Raw genomic sequence first — 25,458 nt, 5'->3', positions numbered from 1 at the left:
ACTGACAAAAATTCCTTGGGAAAAAATCTGTTGCTCTTCTCACCTAAGAATTATCAGATGTTTTTATGTCAGTTAGCATGTGCTATGTATCTATTACTGAAATATGATTCTGTATGCCAACCAGTTGTATTTCACTCTATGATAGTGCAAGCCATAGAAATAGCATTTATGTTTTCTGAAAATATAAATACACTTTCAGCACGCTTTGTTTTCAAAGCGGTAGCAGCGAACAACCACTACCAAACCACCAGCAGAGTTCAGGGCTTCATTTAATCATAAACAGATAATGGGAAATACGATGAGAAACAACTGCTGATGAGTTGGCAGCAACACTTCACACAGCATATGTCAAGGGGCACGAAGCAGCTGGCTGGGCAAGATACTATTTCGAGAGAACATTTGGAAACATCGTTGTCAGTCGCTTTTCTTACAAAGTGTGGCAAGAGCAAAGCGTCACTTTCTTCCAAGCACAACTCCTAAATGCATGACACTAAACCACTGAAGTGGAAACGGCCACTGCAAACACTCCCGCAAACACTCTGTGCTTTAATTCTCAGAATTACACAAAAGTATTACACCCACCCCCATCCCCCTGCTTGTGCAACAGCCTCTCCCCCCGGGCTCCCAATGCACAGAGAGCTGAGCACGGGAACACTTTCCCAGCAACCCGATACAAGTGGCCAACACAAACTTCCAGGTAGAAGCCAGCAGAGTAATACTTTAAGAAAGTCACACACCAGTATCCAGACAACTCTGAAGAGGTTTCAGATCAACAGATCACAGTGGGCTAAGTCTTTTTCTATCAACACATTATTTTGAATTTGAGCTCCAAACTTTGGGAAGCTTGTAAAAACTAAGTAATGCCTTCATTTTAATTAACCTATTCTTTGAATATAATCAATGAGGACAAGTGTATTCTGCATATGAATTTAACTTTTTTTTAAAAAAAAAAACACTTCACAAGGATATAACACCACTTCAAAAAAGATCCTGCTCATAAAATCACATAGATACATGGAAAGTGAACAAACACGTGCACCCATTTCAGCAGACTAACTTAATCAATAGCTCTTTTAACTTCAGTTTTCAAATTAGCATCATATCCTCAAAACAATTTACCTATATCAACACTTGAATTCTCTCTCATATTATACATGGTCAGTAATTTACATGAGTTTATGGCACATAAAGGCATCTAGTTCACGCCAAAAGCACACACTAGTGCACAAACCTGGGCGGAAAAAAAACCCTAACCCCCCATACATACAAAAATACTAAGGTAAGAATTAAGACTGAATGTATATCATAGACTTCAGTCATTTTGGTTTGGAGGGACCTCCAGAGGCCATCTAGCCCAAAGCCCTGCTCAAAGCAGGGGCACTTTTAAAAGGTAAATCAGGCTGCTCACAGCACTGGCCAGCCTTACAGCTAATCTGAATTTCCCTTGCTGGAATTCGCATTGATTGAGTTCAGCTGTGCCCACCTTCCCCACAGTCACTCCCTAGATGGCTGAAGACATCCAAAACACAGACACAAGAGATATCTAAATTTTATTTATGTTTAAAATTTTACCATTACACATACAGCTCACTATAATGGCAACATGATGCACGCGAAAAAGCTGGTAAGAATACTGCGTTTCTGGTGATTTTTTTATTTAACTTTTAAATTGATTTTTCTTGTTTAAAAATTCCTAGAAGCTCAGGCCATAGACCTGATTCATGACTAGTAGCTGTCATCAAGATTTAAGCAGACTCAAGCCAACAGTGTGACATAAAACCTCCCCTCTCGGTTCGGTAACGGAACGAAGCCAGTGTTAACTTGACGCTGAAATAAGATTTCAAGGCATAATGCCTAGTCTGCGGTTGATCTATACCTATTCTGCTCATAGCAAGCATAAATCTAAATTTTTTATTTAGATATGTTTCTGTTGCTAATACAAAGCAATAAAAAACCCTTCAAAAATAAAAACTTCAAGACTGAGTTCCTTTCAAAATTAAATTAATACTAAAAATTAATTAGTGAAATACTCTTCATATCTTGATACAAAAGTTTCAGGTATCCATAAAGTTATGACACATATAACATTAATTTTTTGTATGGATATAGCTGTCTATCACTATGGGCTGAATGTGCAAGTCAATCAAAAAATAAAATGGACAGCTTTCAACAGACAAGTAGGAGTTTTGCTAAGCACAGAACTTGCCCCACAAGTTCTCTCTGCAGAGCAGAGACTAGATAATAAAATACAATACCCACTTCCCCTAAAAGATTACTATCCTATACTTACAAAGGAGACACACTCACAAAAGTGAGGTGAAAATAATTTCATTTAAATTTTTAAATGCATAATACACTGCTTAAGGAATAAACAACGCAAATCAAATAATCAATTCATAAATGGACAATGACATCATACCATGAAATTAAATAAAGAAAACTTAAGCTAAATGTCTTTCTATATCTAAGGTATCTGGAAGGGGCTGCGAGCCTAGAGCAGGAATCACCTCGAGAGGAACCTTACTGAACTCAGGCAAGCCAAATCCTTTTGCAGAAAGATCCCGAGGCATCTAGAGGTGAACATCAGTTCCTTAAGAGAGGAAGACTCAGTGCAGAGTACCTTATTTAGTGTTCTTTGTCACTAACAGGACTCTTACTCTGTAAGGAAGAGGATATACTTCTTTTCTCAAAGATCGCAACTAACCAAGCCTCTGTTCATCAACCATTTTGCTTCTATTTCCTACAGCCAAAATGATTTAGGAAACACCTAAGATTTAAGACATGCCAACTCAGACCTGTTACCTATCTAAGCACTTTGCACTTCCCTAGAAGTAGTAAGGGCTTTAAAGTTGATGGTATACCACCAGGGCAGGGGGCTGGAATTAGAGGAGCTTTAAGGCCCCTTATAACCCACACTATTCTGTGATTCTTCTATGATTCTGAGGGACTTATAGGTCAAAAATGTATCAACGTAGGAACTTAGGAAAAACACACAATTAATTTTGATTTCTTTCTTTTTGGGATTTAGAGATAAAAATTGCATCTTCACAGCTTTCAGTATCTATGCTGATTTAGAAAAAAAAACAATCAGCATAAAATACCAAAACTAAACAGAGCATCAGTAATATTCACAGTTTACAAGACAGAGTGTACATCTCTGCAGCACACTGCCAGGAAGGGCTGCTACCTAAACATTTAAATGCTCTAAGGCAGCAGGTGCACACAATTATATGCTATTTACAAGACACCAGCTGTATTTCCTGACACCATCACAGCTCCACCACCACCTGGATTTCAAAAATCCAGACAGGGGACAAGGCCCACGGGCAGCCTACCTGAAGAAGACTGTCCCTCACGCAACTCGGGTCTCCAAACTGCGCCCAGACCCTCCCTAAGCCCCCGGGGCGGGGAGGCCGGGCCAGGCCTGCTCCCCTCCCCTCACGGCAGGCCTCGTGTGGTGACCCCTCACCTGCCCCCGGCTTTGGCACTCGCTGAAAGAGCAAACAGGCAAGAAGCGTGTTCATCGTTTTAGAAAGCATCACAATTAAACATCCGGGGGGCGCGGGGGGGGGGGAAGCCAACTCAAAATAAATCAGAAGGCATATCAACGAGGTCGTTTCCACAGCTGTCCCCAGCCAGGACCGAGGCCGCCATGGCAGCGCGGGCCCGCCGCGCCCCTCATCCCAACGGTGAGTTCGGAGCCCCCCGCCTGCCCGATGCCGCCTGGGAAGCGCCTCCGCGGCGCGGACCCCTTCATTTTTATCCTTTATCTTCCTCCTCATCCCCCGCCGCCCCTGCCCGCCCTGCCGCGCCGGCCGCCGCCCGCGCTCGCCCCCTCCCTGAGGAGCGCCGGGGCGATGACGTCACCGGATCAGGCCGACCGGCAATGGGCGCCATTTTGAAACCCCGAAACCTCCCGCGGCGGCAGCTCTGTGCGGCGGCGGCGGCTGCGACCCGCTCCCGGCCGGCGCCTCCCCCCCGCCGCAGCCCGCCGCCCCACCGGCACCGTGAGATATGGCAGGTGAGGCCGCACCGCCCGGCTGCGCGGCGGCACCGGTTCCGGCTGCGCTCGGCCGGCCGGGCGGAGGCACGGCGGGAGCCGGCGCGGCGGGCCGGGCCTCACCGCGCCGCGCCGCTCCGGGTGGCAGCGTCCCGCCGGCGGGGCGGCACTGAGGGGAGCGGGGCTGCCCCTGGGACGCCGGACCGAGCCGCGGCGTGCGGCTGGGGCGGTGGGGCCTGGCGCGGCCTGGGCTGGGCCCGCCGGGGAAGGGGCTGGGCCGGGGGTGGCGGCGGCTCGGCGGGGTGGCGGGGGCTCGGCGGGGCGGCCCTCCCCTCAGCGTCTTCTCTTCCTTCTGCAGGGGTGGCAGGAGGTGGAGGCGGCGGCGGCAGCAACGACTTCCAGTGGTGCTTCTCCCAGGTGAAGGGGGCTATCGACGAGGACGTGGCGGAAGGTAAGGGGAGGGCCGGGCCTCTGCTGTGCCACAGGCTCCCGCGGCTGGTGGCTCCCGCTCCGCCGGAATCACGGGCATAAACACCCTTTTTTCTTGCCTCTCCCAACATCTGTGTCACGCCCGCGCTGGGGGAGCCGGGGCTGGGAATGGCTGAGCTGCAGCATCTCCCCAGTCCCTGCCCGAGGCTCGGAGGATGGGGTGTGTGTTGCCATGACTAAGCGAGCGCCCCTGCTTCCAGAGGGGAGAGCATAATAGAGAAGACACGGTGGCTTCCTCCTGTTCTTTAATTCTAATCACTAGGGAGAAAAGGTAATGACAGTGATAAAACACGGTGGGGGAGAAACCACAAATGGAGTCTGTCAGGCTTGTCAGGTTTCACTCTGATGCAAAGAGAGCAACAGAGTGAGCAGGCAGGTCTGTCATTTGTGCTTCATCTAAAAAGTAGAGTTTAAAGGCTTCCTGCAGCTGCGAAGAGATTTTATTCCTACTTGTTAACGTTGGAAGCTATAAATAGAGATACTTAAGTAAGGAGAATGGGCACAGCTTTGCATTTCTCTGAAACTTTCTTAGCACAGCATGCTTTGGAATAAGTAGAAAATAAATGCTTTAATTGGAAAAAGCATTTCTCTGTATTATGTAGAAACAATGTGAAGTTTTGCTCGACTTTAATGAGAAAGTTCTTTTTTTCCTAAATTTTTTGTGTTCAAACTGTTCAGGCTGGCAAGACTGTTGAGAAAAGAAGGTGTGAAGTATGTGTGTGAAAGATAATTCTATGCTTTTTATTTGATTTTTTACTGCATTAACTGAAATAGCTGTATTTACTGTATTTAGTGAAATAACTTGCAGTGCTAGCGTGTGGTCGTCTTGGGTTGTGGATTTCTCTTTTGCTGGATGCAGTAAATATTTTTTCCTGCTGTCTACTACAGGGAAATTACGCTGACAATGTTTTCGTTTTCATGCCACTTGTTTGGCATTCCATTTAAAATAATAGCTATGGGAGGAATAGACTTGAAAACTGCTCAAGAAACTAGTACTCTGACTCAGTTGTTGTTTTCTTCCTTTTTTTCTCTAAATATATTTTGTAACTTGTACTATTGTTCTGAAGTTCCCAGAATTCTTATAAAAATGTATTTAAGTAGCTTTTAGGAGTTTTCCAAATGGTTCTTTTTTTTCTTAGGATCTATCATCTCTGTGATTAAAAGTCAGTTCTCCATGTTGCAAAAAATATGCTTCTGTGAGCCTTACTTCCCAGCCAGTTAGTGAGCAACATGAATTTGTGTAGAGCTGGAAAGCTTCTTGGTTTTGAAACACCAAGATGTTCTAAACCCAGTTAATTATTGAAGTGCGTAACAGGACTGTTCAAAGAGGAACTGACATTACTGATGAGGCACATCACCAAAGCAGAGCTCTTCGGTTAGAGAGGGGAAAGCTCTCTGTTTTGAGGGAAGGGGAAATAGTGATGGTAGTGCTCAACACTTTTATCCTGGGCTTTTCCAGATGTACCTTATTAGTGTGACTTTTCCTGGAGTGAGGACTTCACATTGTGCGTGATGTTACTCCGTATGAGGAATTCATTTTGCTTCGTAGGGCAATTAATATAAGTAATTACTCAGCACCTGGTTTTGCAGAATTGGTACTGGAGTTTCATTTTCCTACTGGGTTACAAGAACTGCTTACAGGTTTTGTGATGAATTGTCTTTATTTTGGTTTGTGGACTTCCCTGCCTCATTAGTTTTTTGCCTTGGAATTGGAATTAAATAAAAAAAATATACAATTTATTTACTAATAATTGCCTGAATTTGATTCAGCAATATGCAATGAGAATGCATTTCCAGTGCTAGATTTTTGGCCCCAGTCATGGAAATACTTACTCATTACCATTTTTTAAAACGTCTTTTACCAAACTGCACATCTAAATCTATTTGATGGCCCACTGTTGCCTTCAGATAGCCTTGCTGCAAATATTACATAAAACCACTGTGAATTTCATGTAAATTTTTGTGATAGTGAAAACATGCTATTTCTGTAATTTTTTTCTCTCTTCTGTTTTGTGAAAAATAAGGTCTGTAGAGGAAATCTGAAAACCACAACATAAACATAGCTGTCAAGCATATTAAATGCAGGCTTTTTTGATAAATGTTCTTACAGAACATTCAGTAGTTGAAATTACAAAGCCTGATACTCAGGCAACTTAACCAAATGTCACTTCTTTTTGAATTGCAATTCTAGAACACGTTTTATAGTCAATAGTTGTTTCTCATGTGCATTACTTTAATAAAAATATTAACATGGATATGACAAATTGCTATTGTTAGATTTGCAACGGGTATCTCCCTTCTCAGGATTTTTTCGAACAAGGTCATTAATATAGAAAATCATTTTGTCTTTTCTGTGTATTCACTTTCTTCAGTGGGTAATCTTTGAAATCTGTACAATGCTCTCTTTAAATAGATAGAGGAATGGAGTTTATATGATCAATGTAGCCTTTTCGAAAAGATCAGGAAAATGTAACAGTTACTGAAAAACTTAGTTTTCTAAACTAGAAAAGTTTAACTGGATTCAAGGAGGAGGATTGGAGGATAAAACAGATATTGAATGAAAGAATTGATACTGAGGATGGCAACACACTTAATTAAAAAAATAAGTAATTAAAAATTGTGTTGTAATTTTGCTGTTTTGTGAAATGTGTTATTCATGGGTCACCTTTTTTGGTAGAAAGTAGCTTTCTAAATACAGGCCTTTTTTTTTAATAATGCTGTCTGAGACCTAATCAGTTTTGGTTTTTCAACACTTAATTTGTTTTGCATGTTCAAAAAGTGCAGTTTGGGGTTTTTTTGGCAAGCAAAATATGGAACAGTTTATTAAATAATGTACAGATATGCTCAAATTCCCTTGGGCCAGATGTTCTGCATATAATCCATAGCCACTTCTGGATGTAATTAACAGAATGTATTTATATGTAGTGGGCACTATAAATCTTACTGACTTGTGCTAGCGCCGAGTTGGAAATACTAAGAAGAATGTCTCATCCTTGTCAGAACGTGAACCTGGGTGCTGTGGAGATCATGGGTTTCCCATTACTGACGTGGGGATTTCTTTGGATTTTGTTTCTAACCACTCTCCTCCACAAGCAGTCCGTATGGGGTTTTGGATTGTGATGAGCTGGTCCCTTCTAGAAACGCTGTTTTAATTTGGCACTGGTTAGCTGTATCTTCCTGGTTTAGGTACAAGCAGCTTTAAGGGTATGGTTACTCCACTAAATGACACAGGTACTGCTTTCCTCTTGGAGCTTCATCAGCTTAAGTGTTAAACTGTTTTATGTGAAACCTTTTTTGAAGCAGGTGAGTATAAAGCCTAGTGTTGCACAGAAACATTGGACACAGTACCCTTTCATAGTAGATGAGCTCCTTGGAAGCTCACATTTGTTAACTTGAGGATGAAATGTTGTGAGGTATTTCACATGAGCAAAACTTTGATCTTCAAAAAAAGTTGTCATTGACTTTCAGAATACTTGTCTTGTATTGGATTTTCTACTTGTTAAGAAATTTTGTATCTACTTTTAATGATCAAAGAAAAATACTGTTGGGTTTTTTTTAAGTTCTCCAACTATTAATTGGTATTGACAGCACTGATAAACTAAAAGATCCCTTGTTATCATCAGTTCAACAAATTCTTTTCTTCTCCTTTTAAGGCTTGTAACAGTGCTAAGTCAGTCCATCTCAGAAGTCTGTCAGAATGCAGAACACAAATAGAGAAGAAAACCATGATCTAATAAAAATACACTGGACTATAATCCTGTAATTGTTCTCAAGTTTGGATACAAGTGATTTAAAAACACTCTTAGTGTTAAATCGTCTTTACAAATCAGTGGTTTAAAAACAGTCTCATGTATTGTTCAGGAATTTAACTGGCCTATTCTCACTGCTTTTAAAGCTAATTCCAGCATGATTTCACACTTTTAAAAAAATACTCCAAAATAGGTACCTATTTGACATCTGGTTAAAACTGAATGGAAGAAATGAGAGGATTGATTGTTATCTTTAAGATTTATTTTTTTCTGTAAGAACTGGAAAATATGATAATAATGACTCCATTATTAGGCCCTATGTCTTGTTTCCTTTCATCATAAATAATTGGTTATCCCTAAAGATGTCACTTATTACTGAAATGGGGCAGAAGATGGATTTTTAAGCTGTGGGATTTGTTTTTTCCTTGAAAAAACAGTATTTTGCCATAAACACGACTTTAGATGCCTGCTCTTTTGCCTTCCCTAAGACATGATGCATTTGTCACTGGTTTATGGTGATATGTAGTCGTGTGCTTTTGCCTTCATCCTTTGCAGTTCACCACATCTCTGCTCCCAAAGGACTGCTGTGAATATTCTGAAGAGCCACCATTTCTTGCAGGCACCAAAGATTATGAAAGTTTCCTTGATCTTCCCTGCTTTGTGTGTTGTATGTGGTGTTCTGCATAATGCATATGATGACATAATATTGACTCTGGGAAATGTTTTGGTGTTTTTTAAATGTGGGCAGAAATAATGTTTTGCAAACAGTGCTGATCTGAGCACATGTTCTATAGCGGTTTCCTGTTGGAGAAAGTAGTCTTAATGTGTCGGGTAGACCACTTTAATCTTGAGTCTTCATATGATCCAAGGACCAAGAATTTGTCTTCACCCTTTATTTCACAACACAGTATTCTGTAAAAATGTTGTTCTCGGCCAGTAGTAGTTAATAGTAAGTGTCCTTTTGGGTGCCAGTTCTGTCAGACAACAAAAACACCAGGGTGTTAAGCCACTATATATTAAAGTATAAGTACCTCTGGAGACTATTAAGACAAGCTGTTGTGTGCAAGAAATGCTATAGTAGAGAGTTTTTTGAAGTTTCTCTCTCTGTCTTTTAGAATAGTTAGAGTATGACTCCTCATAGTATGGAGGCACAGGTTCACAAGTGAATAGCTAAGCTTTAAAGAGAAAAAAAAGCTCCAGTTGATCTTCAGGCTTCATAAAAGTGATCATTTCAAGTGATGATTTCTTGGTTTTCTGTGGAGAAGAGAGTCTGTCCTGCTACCTAGAGTACTTACAGTGAATTTAAGTCTGTAATCTTTACCATGGTATCAAATTTTGATTTTTTTTTTTTTTTCTGGCATATGCACATGATGGGTTAACGGAACTGCAGGGGCAGGAGGAGGAGTATGAGTACAAGTACATGAGAATGTTTAGCATTCTGAGAATTGTGAAAACAATATCTGTCTTTTTTTGTAAAGGAAACTAGGAAATTTATGGCCTAGTGAAGACCTTAAAGGCAGTCTGAAGTGGTACATAAATGCCTTATTTCGCTGTTGAAGTTCATCCATAGCTTTTGTATCTAGCATCTTTTTCCTGGCACAGATAAAGTAAAAGAAAGGACAGTCTTGTCAGAAAACTACAGAGGTTGTAAGCTTATAGGCGTTAAGGGGGTGGGGAATTCTCAATACCAGTGAAAGACGGCAAGCGGAATATTAAAGAATAGATAAGAACATGCTTTAAAAGACTAAGCAACCACTAAGCTACAAGAGAATACGAATTACTGGATGTGGCTGGATAATACTTTGATTAAAAGGTGAAGCTGCAGGAATGCATAGCTTATGAATGAACGATAAACAGATTGGGTATGCAGTGAGTGTCAGTTGCAGAATTGTAAGGTGGAAACGCAAACTAAAACATTTTGAATTGTGGGAATACAGAAATTAGTACAAGTCTTTACCTCGGTACTGTGAATGTGTGACCAGTGAGAGCCAGTGCTGTTGGTCTCCCGCAGAACAGTGGGCTGTGGTGGCAGCAGGGTGGGTTACCTGCTGACCCCTTTGATGGGGGTCTTTGATGTAGTTCCCACCCGCATCCTCGTTACCTTTGTTGAGTATCTGAACATCTGGGGGAAAACTTAATAAAAAATGGCAAAACGCACTTTATTTAAATTTACGAAAAAGAGACAAGATGGTATGAAAGCTGCAACTGGAAGAAAAATTTTATCTACCCATCATGTTAAGACTTTTATTAACTCCTAATAAAAGTATAATGAAAAGTATGGCAATTAGCTACTTAGAAAAAACTTAACAGAATAACATGAATTAATTAAATGTACTTCTAGTTGAAGAAAGGTTATCGGAATTACTATTCCAGAGGTTAAAATATAATACTGAGGAGATAGAGTTGCATAGAGAATACTGGATCGTGTCCTGGATGTTATAAATAGACTCCATAATTTCTCATTGCTTGTGAGAAAAGGCTCAGCAAGCTTTGGCAAGCATGAAGGTAACATTTATTTCTGTCTTACTGAACTTCAGCCTCACTAGTCTCTTTTCTTGCTGCTGCTTTACCCTTTCTTTGTAGTAGCACATCTAGGCAACTACATGCACTTCAAACTCAGTGAAGATGGACTTTTTTTTTTTAATATAATTCAAAGAACTTAACAGCATCAAATTAGATCTGGTTTCATTGAAAAGAAAACGCAAACTTAAATAAATGAGGGAATTGCACTACTTGTCTCTTATGAGATGCAGACTTAGGTGACTGTTAAATCGGCTGGAGAAGTGTTTGGTTTGGGGAGTTTGCTGGCAGTCCGGCCTTTGGAACAGCTCTCAGGAACAGTTTGATGCCTTCTGTTGCTTGTTTCCTACCAGTTTGGTGCAGTGCTCCGAACAGAATGGCTCCTGCGCCCCTCCTTCTTGGAGACGCCAAGTGGCTTGGCTCCACACTGGGTCCAGGGCATGTGGGAGCTGACTGTCTTTCCGAGAGAAATGCTCATGTTTGTAGTTTGCCACAGCCTGTCAGTGGCAGCGCTGACTTCACCCAGCGTCTGCTGCTTCTCCAGCCGGACTCTGCTGGCCAAGCCACCGTGCGTCTCTTGGCACAGCCCAGGTGCCCTCTTCATGCCCTTGGTTGACCTTAAATCTCTTAAAGGATTTAAATTACTTCAAACACAGAGTTATTTCGGACCAAGTTAAACTCTAGCAGGTACTTAAAGGCAATTCAAGCCATTTTGCAAGTTGTTTGAGTATTAGGGCATAAAAAATTGTTAGACTTGATGGATACTTTAGATGGGCAGAGTGCTTATCAGTGTAAGCTGGAGGAAATTTGATCTGAGCAAAACTATACCACTTTTGGCTTATTCTTCTGACTTCTGATATATCTCACTTCGGTGTTAATTCTTCAAATAAATTGTAAAAGTGGAAATTAAAAATTGAGTATGTAAAGTGGCATATTCTGAAAAATAGTTGATTTTTAGTAACTTCCATGTATGTGTATATTGTTAAGTGATTATTGTTACCTTTAAAGTTCAGTTCACCTTTCAGTACAATTCAGAGTTAGAAATCTGATTTCTCTCAACTGTTAAACTAAGAAACGATGTTTTAGGAAAGATTTTTAGGAGTGCTTAGGCATGACAGTAACAGCAATACCCATCTTGGGCCATCCTAATTGCACAGCAATAGCAGCCTGTTTCATTGGCTGTTCCGGCAGCCGTAGTGTGGAGAATCCTCATTCACCGGGAGAAAAGGAGTGGAGGGTGCAGAGGTGAGGAGAGAGAAGGGAGAGGCTGAAGGCTGGAAATGGGGGCTGGAGGTAGTGCGCTGCAGTGACTGGCACTGCTGGTGCTGCCTGCCCCGACACGCAGAGGAGGAAGGCAGGTCTGGGGAGAAGCGGAGTGTCTGCCAGCAGCTCTCTGCTGGCGCCTGCCGTGGTGACTGTAGCCATCCAAGTGTGGAGAACTGTCAAACTTCACACTAACTGCTTCCCCCCTCCCTGTCCCAGAAGCCTTTCAAGCCTAATAGATGCCACTGGAGATGTTCAGGGAGTGTTCTCTTGCAGTTATTGTAAAACAAGTAACAAGATGTTGTAAGGCCTTGTGTGTCTGTAACCTGTTAAGCTCAAATATGATTTTGTTTTTTAAAACATTTTTTCTATTATTTACTGTTTAACAGGTGCTAGCCTCTAATTTTTTTCATTCTCTGATTAGCCATTCCCTCTAAAAGGTCTCTGTATCTTTTTTCCTTTGTTAATTGTGCTTCTTTTATATTCTTTTATTTGAGTCTATCGGAGACTTCACTTAGTTGCTCTGAAACACCATGCCATGCCCCGTATGGGCCCCAACTGAACATGTTTTTGCCAGTTATACCTCGGAATGGTGTGTTGTCACTGGCTTTTGGAAAAGAGCTCTGTTCATTCTGATGTCATGCCCTAGAGTTCAGCACAATGTCACAGGTAGATCCCAGCTTCTGATTTCAAGTTGATTTAGAGCACACAGCCTGCTGTCGTGGTACCGCCTTCTGTGCGCTCTGCTTCATTCCCATCAGCTGTACAAGACCATGCAGTGTCTCCCACAGCTTTCTCCGGCTGTAGAATAAAACAATCTGTAGAAAAACTGCATATCGGAGAGAAAGGTGTGTCACCTTTGATCTTGATTACAGGCACAGAAATGTTCTATGTTTAGTTTCCTCTGGCAATCTCCCTTCCAGTTTATGCCAGCCTCTGGCTTTGGTCCAGAGCCAGTCATTTCCTCTCAAAGCATGAGCCTCTTCAGAGGGTTTCGTAGTGCTTAAAGCAGGGCATTCTTTGGGTCTCTACCACAGGTCATGGGAAAAGGTGCTGTGTATTAAAAGTATTTCTAAAGGGGAAGGACAAGAGACAGGCTTGCTAACATGCATTTTTTTGTCAGTCTGTACTGAATGTGAAGCTGTATGTTGTCCATTACATATCTGGAAAATTTTAGGTTTAAATCCCCTAGAAGTTGGAGCAGCCCCTTTTTAGGTAATGTTCGAAAGCAGTGACTGACTTCCTTGCTCATTAAATGTCTGAGGAGTGGGTTTTTGTCAAATGTCTTTGGGTAGCTCAGAAGAATGAGAGAGAAGTTGATGTTGCTTGTGTAGAGTTAGTGTTAGTCCTAAGCATGGACTACAGCTGCAAATTCATTAATCTGTTGGGTGATCTATGAATTAATTATGTTTTTTCAGTTCTTTGATTTTAACTGAAGTAGGAGCATGCAGCCAGCTTAGAGAGGAAAAGTTCACGGTAGCTAATTTTAGGTATCTAATTTAGATGTTCTGGATCTCTTTGCATTCTCCATTACCTAAACAGAGAGCGCAGACACTGCTATCTGTGTCAGTTAGAAATACCTAGTATGAATCCTTTGTGGGATTAAATTAGTTTGCAGGTCTAAGCTTGCTGTCATCTCAGAATCCGAACAAATGTTGGTCTCTCATTCCTGGCCCCCTCCACCCCCCAGTATAACTAGCCCAGGAGGCTTTGGAGGTTATAGACCTTCAACAGAATTATGACAGAAGTTTTGTAATCCAGGGAGGTTAATATTCAGCAGTGATGTTAAAAGGTTTAAAGTGTTTATACTGAATTTTGAGACTTCTATCAAGGTTTACAGGACAGTTTCCTGGGTCACTGAGAATGGTTTCCACTACGTTATGATAGAGGTGGATATTTGTAACCTTCTAATGTGTTGGAAGGGTGTTTACTACCCATGGAAGTGTTTAGTGCTTTTAAATGTGGGGATTCCGCAGAATCATAATTTAGTTGACAGACATTTTCCCTCATGCTCCTTTTAATATACTAGCTTTGAAAACAGCCAGGAGTTTCCTACTCTGTATGCAGACTGTAACTGAGTTAGAATGCCTTTCTAAAAGTGGAGCTAAACATTATTTTTTCATGTCTGGAAAGAACCAAATATTGCCAGACTAATATCATATTGTAAAGCCATATGTCTCCCTACTCTCCATAGTTTACAGGAGTAAAGTTTATGTGACTGCTTCCAGAGCAGAGGGTCCCAGCCACACTGGGACAGAAATGGAGGGGATGTTGGACAAAGCTCTCTGTTTCTAGAGAGTCGTAATCACAAAGGTGTCCTGTGCGGGAGAAGAGCGTGTTAGGGTGCTGTACATCAGCCTTTCCTCTCCTTGTGTCCATTGCCTTGTGAGTTACTTGGCTAGTACAAGAAAAGGCTGAAATATCCCACGGGGAAATAAAACCTTGTGCTTGTACACAAAGCAAAAGATATAACATATAATAAAAGAGCTTTAAAATTTCCAAAGTTAATGTGATGATTAAGAACCCGCAATGACTTGCTTTGGTATTTTTCTAAAAGTTTTAAGCTGATTTGTAAGTAAAGAGCTGAGGTAGGTGGGTAATGTTGAGCAGAACACAGGGTGATTGGTTTGGAATGGTTTTTGTGGTTTACCTCTAGTCTTGAGTATTTTTTTATTTTTTTTATTTTACTTTCTTTGAGATAGTATAGTGCTGAGGATACTGGATGGAATACCTTGGGGATCGATATGTTTCAATTAAACATGCCTACAGAGAAAACTGTTTTTAATTCATACTTTTATATATATAAAAAAATTATAGTGCTGTTAAAAAAAGTTGATTTATCATATATTCTGAAATTTTTAACTTAGAAAACATCTGAAGAAAGTATCTATATTTTTGTCCTTATGTCCCCTCCCCTCCACTTGTTTCTGTATAGCATGTTGGCGATAGATTTTTACATACTGTTTCAGTGCTGATTTAAAATGTTAAGCTGCTTTTTCCAGTTGGCAGTCAATTAGGAAAGAGAGGCATTCTCCACTGGCAGCATCGTTTTACCTGTGCATGTTGCTTTTGCACTTCCACCTGTACTTTTTGTTTAAAACCATAGAATTTGGGTGGTGTCTTGGTTTTAGCGTGTTTCTACAGCTGTTACCATAAAGGAGCCCAGGATGATGTTTGGCGGCGTGGCACTGCTGGTAAAGAATGGCTGTGTCAGACACCTGGTGTTGACAAATGCATGTTAAAGCAAAAATGGTGCATGGTGTACTTTGATGGTATACATGGGAGAAATAAACAATATGTTTTTCCTGTTCTGAAACTAAATGGAAAAGTGGCTTTTGTGACTGCTTGAAGTGATTGCATATGTAAAGGAGTCGTTTATTTCTGCTAGATGTTCACTGATGTCTCAAAGGGTAAAAATGATCCATGCTAGAATGGCTTTCAGATTTTTGTGGTAGTGGAATATTAGTTTTCCTACTGATAAACCTTTGTGACTTAAGGGCTACCTAATGTTTGAGTAGAGCACTGAAAACATCATAAAATTACTCTTATCAAGCCGCTTCAGTGCTTACCTCATTGGTTTGCTGCTTTTTTCCTTAGTTCACTACTTTGTTGTGGTGTCTCTTGAAATGCCTGAGTTTTTTCCTGTGTGTGCTTGAGTGATACTGGGATGTAGGATTTTCTTTTTTTTTTTTTTTTTTTTTTATTCTAGCACTATTGTCAGTCTTGGAGTAGAATTGAATTAAGGTTACATCTCTAGCTAGTTCACCGAGTCCCGTTTATTTACGGTATAGGAGAGGTATTAATATTGATTATCTGGTTTTAGTGTATCAATAGTCTGAGTTTTCCTTAACCTTTCAAAGAGGATCAGAGACCCATTCACATGGCAGCTGACAGACCTTGTGTCATTGTTTAAACTGAGGCATTTTGCTGCTTGTTTTAACACTGAGGTTCAGTGAAATGTTATTGTTGGGCTTAATGGGTAGGTACAGTTTTGGCAAAGTGGATCTTTATGATAAGGGGAAATAAGTAGCTTTTCTATTTACATTTTGGTGTTAAACACACGTTGTACCACTCTGTAGGTTTTTATTTATGTATATGTGTGTATAAAAATACATATTATTTAAGGATCTGTGTATATATATCTTAAGGTTTTATCAGTATTGTGCTACTAGAAGCTCATAATTCTAAGGCAAGCTCTAAAGTAAGAGATCATTTAGTCCTAATGAAACCTTTATACCATATGCTATTTTCTGTAGGTGACTACTTATTGCTGTAAATTCATTTTAGCAGTTTGGAGAGGGGGAGGATTGTTTGGGGGCTTTTGTGTTTTCAATACTGTCTACGTAGTCTGTTATGGAGACAAATGGCCACGTACCAGAAATTGGCTACAAAATGTGGAACTGATGTAAAGAGAATAGAGGGGTTAATTTTTATTCTGCCAATGTTTGTGGTGAAAAGCCAGAAGAGTTTGCTTCTTAATTACTTGGCAGGTGGTCATCAGGAAGGGTCAGGTTTGCAAAGAGCTGTGTGGTTGATGGCTTGAGGACTTGAGGTGGTGGTCGCTGGAGCTGGGCACACAGTGGCAGGTGAGGGTTGTTTTGAATGGAGGGGAGAGGGGCTAGGGAGACGAGTTAGAAACTAGCAATGTACTTAACTTTAAAAAGTATCTCAGCTGAGGAAAGATTGGTGTTTTCACTATGGAGTACATGCAGCAAAGGTGTGGGGTTTGTTCTTGTGTTTTGGATCTGAGGATTTGGGATTAGCCATCGTCCTGTTCTCTACCAAAATGGAATCTTTTCATCACCTTTTAAGGAAAGGTAAATCTAAAACCAGACATGTCCAGAAGCATGTTAGTAATGCAATTTTGAAGGCTGGGACAAATCTCTAGGAAGATATTTTTTTAATAATAATAAATATTTTTCATTTAAATTTATTTTAATAATTTTTTTAATCAAAGAAGGTAAATTATGATCTCTATACACTAGGAGAAAACTGTTTCAAGGGCATCTGTTAATAAAAGATGAAATACGAATTGTGTATCGGGAAAACTGATAAGACTTCCTAATCACCTTCCTCATAAGAGGGGGGGGATTACTGAAAGAAATTTAAAAGATAGCACATCAAAATCAATACAGGAAAGTAGTTTTCATCTAGTCTCCAATTACAAACTCTGAAATTTATTGATATCCTGTACATCAAATCTTACAATTTTTATAGCTGCATAAGATAATGAAATATTTGCATGGCTAGCAAGCAATAGTATGGATACATGTTTACTTAAAATTTTATGCCTAGTGGTTTGTTGGTTTTGTTGCCATATGCCCAAAACCTATGACAGACCCTGTGATAGCCCCTTATCTCTCTGCCCCTTGCTTAGAGTTTGTTTAATGGCAATTATTTCTTTATTGCCACCTCCAAAGATTAATTGCGGTGTGCAGAGGTGAATAAATACTAGTTCTTTTCAGGGTTCAGTCCTAAGGGCAGTGGCAGCCTTTTCCTTTGCTGTCCCGTTCCTCCAGCTGCAGTCATCTGTGCCTCTTGGTTGTATGCCTGCTGGTGCTTCTGCACACAGCTGCTTCAGGAAGCTCAACTGGAAGAATTTCCTCTCTTTTTTCCTTCTCCCCCCCCTCCCTTGGCAGAGGGGGAAAGCCCAGTTCAGATTCCTGAACTAACTACATGACCATTTGGCTCAGGGGAAAGGCAGGTTTTCCTCAACCTGAGTTTGAGCAGAGCAAGCTGCAGCGCTGCCCCGAAGGAATACTGCAGATGAACGGCTTTTGAGGTGGTTCTGACTTTTGGAAGCTCTGTGCAGGTGTATCTCCGTTACGTATTTCAGTATTTACTGTCAGCAGGTAGAATACACAGTTTCAATTCTTGAAATTATATTCCTTCTCTTGTAGAATTGAAGGCCCTCGAAAGCTTAAAAAACTAAGAAATGAGGAAGTGTTTTAGATTGTAAATAAAACTCTGTTAAGCTTTGAAATGTGACTTACTTTCTCAATACTAGTGGTATAAATTAAGAAGTTGTGCTGTTGCATTAATACAGGTTGTAATTTTGTTTTGTGCTCAAGTCTTGAAACATCTTGATTTGCTTTACACATTAAAGTGCTCTTTCATTTCTGTTCTGTTTACAGCTGATATTATTTCAACAGTTGAATTTAATTACTCTGGTGATCTTCTTGCAACAGGAGACAAAGGTGGCAGAGTGGTTATATTTCAAAGGGAACAAGAGGTCAGTGACTTGAAAAACAAAAGTGCTGTTACTACACTGTTCTTGTGTTGCACAGTCCCACTTCATCTTTTCTTTTCATGCTGTGAAGTTTAAATGGTTGGATAGTTTTCTCCAATTTAGCCAAATTTCTAATAGCTACCTCGGTAGCTATTAGAACCTACCAACTAACCTTGGTAGGTTAGTTTGGTGGTGGTTCCCCTCCCTCCCTTCAAAAAAAAAAAAGTTCCCAAAATCCAGTAAGTTTGTTATATATGTACCTGGTATGCTCAGTATCATTGTGCAGAATTGCCTTTGGACTTTCTCCTAAACTTTGCACGTGCCTAGTCACGTCTGGGAGAAATCTGGGATTGTGTTCTTCAAAAAGTCAATATTTCAGAGGCAATTCTCATCCTCTCCCCTGCCACCAAAGAGCATCTTTATCCTTCCCTTTGAAGAGCTGATGAGAATTTGAGCCTTTTGTTTTGAGCCTTCTCCTGGATCAGAAATACCAAAATTGATCATGGAATTGTAATTCAGCTTGTATGTGCGTGAAGTATGCTAATCCTTAGGTGCTGTGGGACTTTTTTTTTTTCAGCAGAATCCCACTTCTTTCATTGTGTGTTTCAAATAATGCTAAGTTAATGAACAGCCATCCAATATTTTACATTTTGTCCTCACTGTGATACTACTTAAAAAATGTTTTACCAAAAGTGACTTACCTTTTACTGAGCAGATTTTGAGAGGCAATGAAATGAAAATACTGTTGCTGAAAAAGCTGCTGAAATGTTATACTACTACACCTAGACAGCTCATAGCTCATCTATCATTTAGTCTGCTGTATAGACTTAACTAAGGCACAGAGAGATCAAGGTCAAAAGTGTCCACCCGCTCAGGATCTCTGACTTTCTTGATGCTTGTTTAGAGCAGAACTACTATTGGTTGGCTTTCAGCTGTTAGTGCTCGGTTGTTCTGTAAGTCAAAACCTAGCTGTCACGTCATTTCCTTACAGGGTAACAAAAAACAAAAACCAAACCAAAAAACAAGTCGGAGACGGGAATATTTTGCTGTCTGCTTGGGAGCACATGCAAAATGGGGAAGAGTTGGGCATAAGGGTCATTTCTCTTGTCATGTGCAGAACTGCAGAATTCCTGGAGTAGAGGAAAAAATCTAAAATAAGTATGTAATGCTGGAACCTCAGTAAAGTCCTACAATCAATATTTTTAAAGAGTGTGTATTTTGAACTAGGTGAACTGGGTTAATAACAACTTAGGATAGTTATAAAATTTCCCATACACTTTAATTTGGGAAGGCAGGCTGAAATGTTGTGCATCGTGCCCTGACCTTGTATGACATGATTTCAGTTCCAAGCAGCTGATTCTTCCAAATGTGTGAGTAAAGAGGGAGCACACTGCCTGGTGCCAGCCAGGGCAGCTCGCTCAAAGTGTAGGTGGCTGGGTACAGAACATGGGTAGCCACACTGAATCGTGTTAGTTGAGAGGACCCTGTCCAAAATGCTTAAAAGTTAAATGGCAAATAGGGAGTAAAATAATGTGCAGTCTCAGAATTAACTAAGACTCCATACTTGTGAGAGATTGCAGGAAAAAAACCCCTTGCTGAAATAACCTTATCAAAGTTGCCGTGCCAAGTGTGGAAGTGTGAGGGGAGTGTCAGGACAAAGCTTCCCTTTGCAACCTTGTGTTGGCCAAGCAGTCTTCAGTCTGGGAGTCACTGCTGGCTGCTCCCCAGTGCTGCGCTGGCTGTTGGTGGCCACGGCTGCTCCCCAGTACCGTGCTGGCCATCTGTGTCCAGGACAGGGTTTTCCTGCACAGACTCATACCCATCTCTCTAAGTGATTTGCTACTTCTCAAGTAAGTGATTCCCAACGGTGTTTGGGGGAGCTTGTTCTTTCAGAAGTTCTGGGCACTGCAGCTCTATGAGTGGGGTTGCTCTCCAAATGAGAATCACTAACATTAATTTATTTGAAAAGCCTGATAACTAGTTGCCTCAAATTGGATATTGCAAATCTGTGGATACTTGTGACTTTGATCTTTGTTCCGTGCTGCCGCATCTGCCAAGTGAGGATGATCCAAAGGGGTCTTCTAGTTCTGTGAGGGGAGAAGTTGTTAGTGTATTTGCAATAGTCTTTGGTACATCATGGTGAGCACTACAGAATGGCTTAGATGAAAATGTGGTAATCCCAGCCTTCAAGTTTTTATAATAAAAAAGGTTGTCAAAGCTTGCTTATAAGCTCTGATACTGCTTCGGGGCACAGCATGTTTTAAAGTGGGTAGGAGAGGAGCTAGATCTAATGCGCGTACTGGATCTTGCTGTCCCTTCATCAGAATGACTTTGTGCAATCATGTTCTTATAAAAAACGTGCTTAATCATAGAATCATAGAATTGTTGAGGTTGGAAGGGACCTTTAAGATCATCGAGTCCAACCTTTAGCCTACCCTGACAAGAGCCACTTCTAAACCATGTCCCTCAGTGCCCCATCTACCCTTTTTTTAAACACCTCCAGGGATGGTGAATCCACCACCTCCCTGGGCAGCCTATTCCAATGTTTAATAACCCTTTCAGTGAAAAAATGTCTCCTAATATCCAATCTAAACCTCCCCTGACGTAACTTGAACCCGTTTCCCCTCGTCCTATCACTTGTCACCAGGGAGAAGAGGTCAGCCCCCATCTCTCTACAACCTCCTTTCAGGTAGTTGTAGAGGGTGATAAGGTCTCCCCTCAGCCTCCTCTTTTCCAGGCTAATTATGTCTTATGTCTTTTAACATTTATTTCCTAGTCTGGAAGCCCTGTGTTATGTCCCCATATTGTGGTGATGAGAGGAATGAGTTTTGGAAAAGGACACGGGGATGGAGGTTAGGTGAAGTGCAGAATGTAATCCCATGGAGTTGGTGGTTTAGGCTTTAGGACGTTGCTAACTTCTCTGCTCCGGTTCTGGTGAAACCGCTTGGGAGAAGTAGCGTAGCCCAGAGCTCTTCCAGGCACAGACAGGAGCTCCTTTGCAGACAGCAAGGTCTCTTGAAAGTGCTTTGGTGTGCTAGGTTCTAGGAGTACACACATAAAGATACGCTTTTTTAAAAGGAAGTCTCTGTGCAATGTATTGATACTAAAATAGAAACAGTATTGTAGAGTAAAAAGTAAAATTCATTAAGATCTGTTGTAAAAAGTTTATTTTCTGGTTGACAATTTACTAATGAACCGAGTAACATCAGCTTCAAGAAATATTGTGTTTCCTTGCAGAATAAAAGCCGTCCTCATTCTAGGGGAGAATATAATGTTTACAGTACCTTTCAGAGTCATGAACCTGAGTTTGACTACTTGAAAAGTCTAGAAATTGAGGAAAAAATTAATAAAATTAGGTGGTTACCGCAACAGAATGCTGCTCATTTCCTGCTGTCTACAAATGGTAAGGAGATTTTATTTTTGCAAAATAACTTTTGATGTCATTTGAATATTATGTCACCTGTGAATCCACTTCTGGGGTTTTTTTTCTGGAGTGTTTTGTGGTGGTTTTAATAATGTCTTCTCTAGTTATATGCAAAATACGTTTTGATTGTAATACTCTGTAAATTACTGATTTATGAATGTAAAAAATAATGAAGCAGCAACAGAATAGACACAGTTATAGAGCTGCGTTCTGTGGATAAACTGACCGTGCTATCATTTTACATACCCTGTTACTCTGCTGTACTGGTTTTGTATAAATGGGTTCCCAGTATGCTGAACTGTCGCAGAAGTCTCAATTTGACTTGATCATCCTAATTTTGAAATTGATTTTTTTGTGATCTCAGATGACTTTTTAATAAAAGAGTTTGAAATGGAAACACTGTGGTTACAATGCTCTTCTTGCTTTTCCAATACCAGAACATCATGGGTGCTTTGAAAAGCAACTGTTTAAAAGACAATCAGTCACTCTAGGAGGAGTATATTTATACCATTTTCACTGTACCTTAGAATACATAAAAGCAGTGCAAAAATTGCAAGTTGGTAATTACAAGTTTTCATGCACTTTGTTTTTTTTTTTTAATTTATTTCTTCCAGTGTTTTAGTAGTGGTTATTAGGTATTAGGTGTGTTTCATTTTGATGCATCATGGAGCAAGCTGTAGCTGTAACTGCAGAGACTGTGCATGGAAAAACTTGCTCATACCGTCAGAGGAGTGCACTTGTTCCTAACAGCTTGGATGACTTTTTGCCTTGTCCTTAAATGACTTTATGTAAGGGCTAATATTGTACCTGCTGTACAAAATTTTAACAGTGGGAATGACTTCTGTCTACTGGACTTTGAAATACAAATAATCTTACTTTGATTTAAGTCTTACTAAATTTTAAGCAGTCTTTAAACTGTGTCATCGTAAGTGCTTTAAAGACATGCAGTAGCCTGGGGAGAAGAGGTTTGTTTCCAGTTTGCTAAGGATCTCTCTCCTGGTGTATACTTACTCGATTCCCCTAGTAAGACCTGGGAAGCTCGTGCCCTTGGACATGGAACCCGAAAATAATGGGGCAAGTCCTGTTCTCACTTACTGCCTTTGGTTGTCTCTTAGCAGACACCTGGGACAAATCTGAGTTTCCGTAAGGTAGTTAGTGTAATTAACTCATGGGTTTGTTGGGGTTTTCCCTAGCATTTGTCTGTTAAAAATAATTTAGATGGTCATACAGGGCTTGTTGGTGAATTTTGGTGGTTGGTGTGCGAAACTTCCCTTGTGAAGGGTCGTTTTGGTGAAAGGTAGTCATGGGCCTTACTGTTCAGGAAGAAACTTGTATTTTATTCAAACTGAACATTACATTGGAGTTAAAATGGAATCTATATTTTTTTTTCCTCTCTGTTTACTAGTATTTTCATGCATTTTCCATCTGCACCCTCCAAGGGCGTGTGTCTGGTATATTTTTTTTGTTTGTTTCTCATGTATCAATTCTGCTAAACAATATAGCTGGAGGGCAAAGTACTTCTAGTACGGGTAGGGCAGGCTGTACTCCCGTGTTACGTTGCTGTTTAAAGGATTCCCTCAGGGTCCTTTCTGTTGCAAGCGGTGGAAACCTGGATAGATGAATAATATCCACTCTGCTGACTCCATTATTTAGTGATTTTATTTTGAATTTAATTCATTCTCAAGCATGTGACTTTTTGTTGATTTTAGATAAAACTATTAAATTATGGAAAATAAGTGAAAGGGATAAAAGAGCCGAAGGTTATAATTTAAAAGATGAAGATGGAAGACTTAGGGATCCTTTCAGAATCACAGCACTACGGGTATGTTTCTGCTCTCTGACTTTAAATATCTTTTTGCATGTACTTCTCTACCTTTGTAATACCAAAGCCGTCAACTGAAATGTGTAGATTAAAAATGATGCTTTGGTCAGGGTCATTGAAAACTTTTATAAAAAATGGAGACACTTCTTTATACAAATACAACTATTAAATAAGATTCGTCTGGAAAACTTGAGGCAAACTTTCATGGTTATAATATTATAATGAATTATTAACTTCCCAATAGTTTGGTTTTTCTTCTTGGAACATTTTAGCATATTTAAAACTGATTTAAAATTTAAACTTTTTAAAAATTAAAATATTTTGTTAGAGACAGCCTTCATCCACCTCCGTTTATTCAAATTGTAGAAAAAGATTCACTGATTCATTGACAGCAATAAAATATAACAATGTTATTCAAGCCTGAAAATGCAGCATTTTGAGCACCTGGCTGGGCCTGCACTGCTTCTGTACTCAGTTCATAGAAGGCAAAGGCTCTTCCTCCTGTCGTCTTAAAACAGTCTAAAGTCTTAGTGCAACATGAAGAAAAGTGCAGGGAAGACATTTCTTCTGGAGGCCCGTAGCACGCTGACTTCTGGCCATGCCTGGTGCGTAGAGCGCAGTGCTGCGGTGGCTGTGCCGCTGGCTGGGAAGGAGCAGGAGGGGCCCGGGGTAGTCCATGTCCACCCTGGGAGCTGCTCTCTCCCACGGGCAGGGAGGGTCCTTCTGCTTGGCCAAAAGGCCATTGGGAAGTTAGGAAGGATTTGGCTTTGATTGTATTGATAATATTTTTTTTTCCCTCAACATTACCCATGTTTAACTTGTTTGGCTTTTTTCTGAGAAGACTAAAAAATTTAAATAGTGTGCTGGGTATTCTGTGGGTAGGTAGAAGGTTGCTTTGTTAGAGGCAGGTTATGAGAATGTGGAAAACGTATACTTGAATAGTCTTGACACTTTTCCACTTGCATAGTGATGTAGAATTGAACTGAGGGTCTCACTACTTTCAAAGCCAATGCCACCCCTAACTGTATAGAGACTACGCAGTCGCAGGTTTTTGTTGGGGTGTTTTGCCTTGCTTTTGCTTAAATTGAAGATTTAACTGAAGCTTTAGGTACACGTGAGCCTAATGCCATGATCATGTCGGGAAAGGAGATCTGCTTCCTCTGGAAAGTGTTGTTCTACTCAGCGTCTGGGAGCCAAGATCTGATTGAGTATTCTATTGAAAACATCTAAAAACAAGAAAATAAATTATGATACAGTGCCATATCCCAGTGGTTGGAAGTAGGTACAGATGACACTTTGTAGATGACATTGTACAACCTTGCCCTTATGCAGGAACCTTATACCCACCTGGGAACACACAGGGTCCAGAATATGGCCTGACGGTTTTACCTGGTACTGGCTATATCACTGAAGGGAGTGCAGTAGCATTTTCTTTAAACACTAATATATTTAGGAATCATCATGCTGATTGGGGGGAAGCAACAAAAAGCAAGAACCTCTCTTGTACAAGTTAGTCTTCTAAATTTGCTGCTTTTCTGGGAAAGGACAGTTGGGCTGAGCTGCAGACCTTGCCAGGCACTACGTCTTCCAAGCAGTGATGGTGGAATCAACCAAGTCTGAGCAACAATTGGCAGAAGGGGAAAAAACCCTTGCCTAGAGTTACTTCCATACATTAAAATGATCAGGTTTTGGAGATCTGGAGCACATGGACCTTGGGCTTTTATGGGCTTTGTTTGCATGTTTTGTTACAGAAACCTAATCCCCCCGTTTGTTTATAAAGAAGTAGACATGGAGAAGAAGCAGCAATTGAGAGCTGCACCCTTTGCATAGGGACCGTGGCATTTCTAAGTACCATTCCTGATAATTCACATTAACGTATTTTTGATTTCACAGCCAGGCTAGGAACACTCGTGGTGAGATAGGGAAATTGCCTAATAAGAAGTAATGGATTAATTTTAATCA

At 40.6% G+C, this 25,458-nt stretch overlaps 1 protein-coding gene across 2 annotated transcripts in view; it reads left to right on the top strand.

Moving 5' to 3' along the window:
* The first annotated feature begins 3,871 nt into the window (after positions 1 to 3,871).
* The window catches only part of PPP2R2D (protein phosphatase 2 regulatory subunit Bdelta), a 29,586-nt gene continuing 7,999 nt past the window's right edge, over positions 3,872 to 25,458 (top strand). The window contains exons 1-5 of one of the 2 annotated variants that reach the window (XM_063338033.1): positions 3,872 to 4,021; positions 4,359 to 4,451; positions 18,156 to 18,253; positions 21,488 to 21,653; positions 23,384 to 23,496. In XM_063338033.1, the coding sequence (XP_063194103.1) occupies positions 4,015 to 4,021; positions 4,359 to 4,451; positions 18,156 to 18,253; positions 21,488 to 21,653; positions 23,384 to 23,496 (477 nt within the window). In that variant the 5' untranslated portion in view covers positions 3,872 to 4,014. Of the gene's footprint in view, positions 4,022 to 4,358; positions 4,452 to 18,155; positions 18,254 to 21,487; positions 21,654 to 23,383; positions 23,497 to 25,458 lie in introns of those variants that run through there. The other variant, XM_063338034.1, reaches the window with a different exon arrangement.

This window comes from Chroicocephalus ridibundus, chromosome 6, assembly GCF_963924245.1.
Source record: "Chroicocephalus ridibundus chromosome 6, bChrRid1.1, whole genome shotgun sequence".
NCBI lineage: Eukaryota > Metazoa > Chordata > Aves > Charadriiformes > Laridae > Chroicocephalus > Chroicocephalus ridibundus.
The sequence above is the reverse complement of the archived record's forward strand: the minus strand, read 5'-3'. Positions and strand labels throughout refer to the sequence as shown.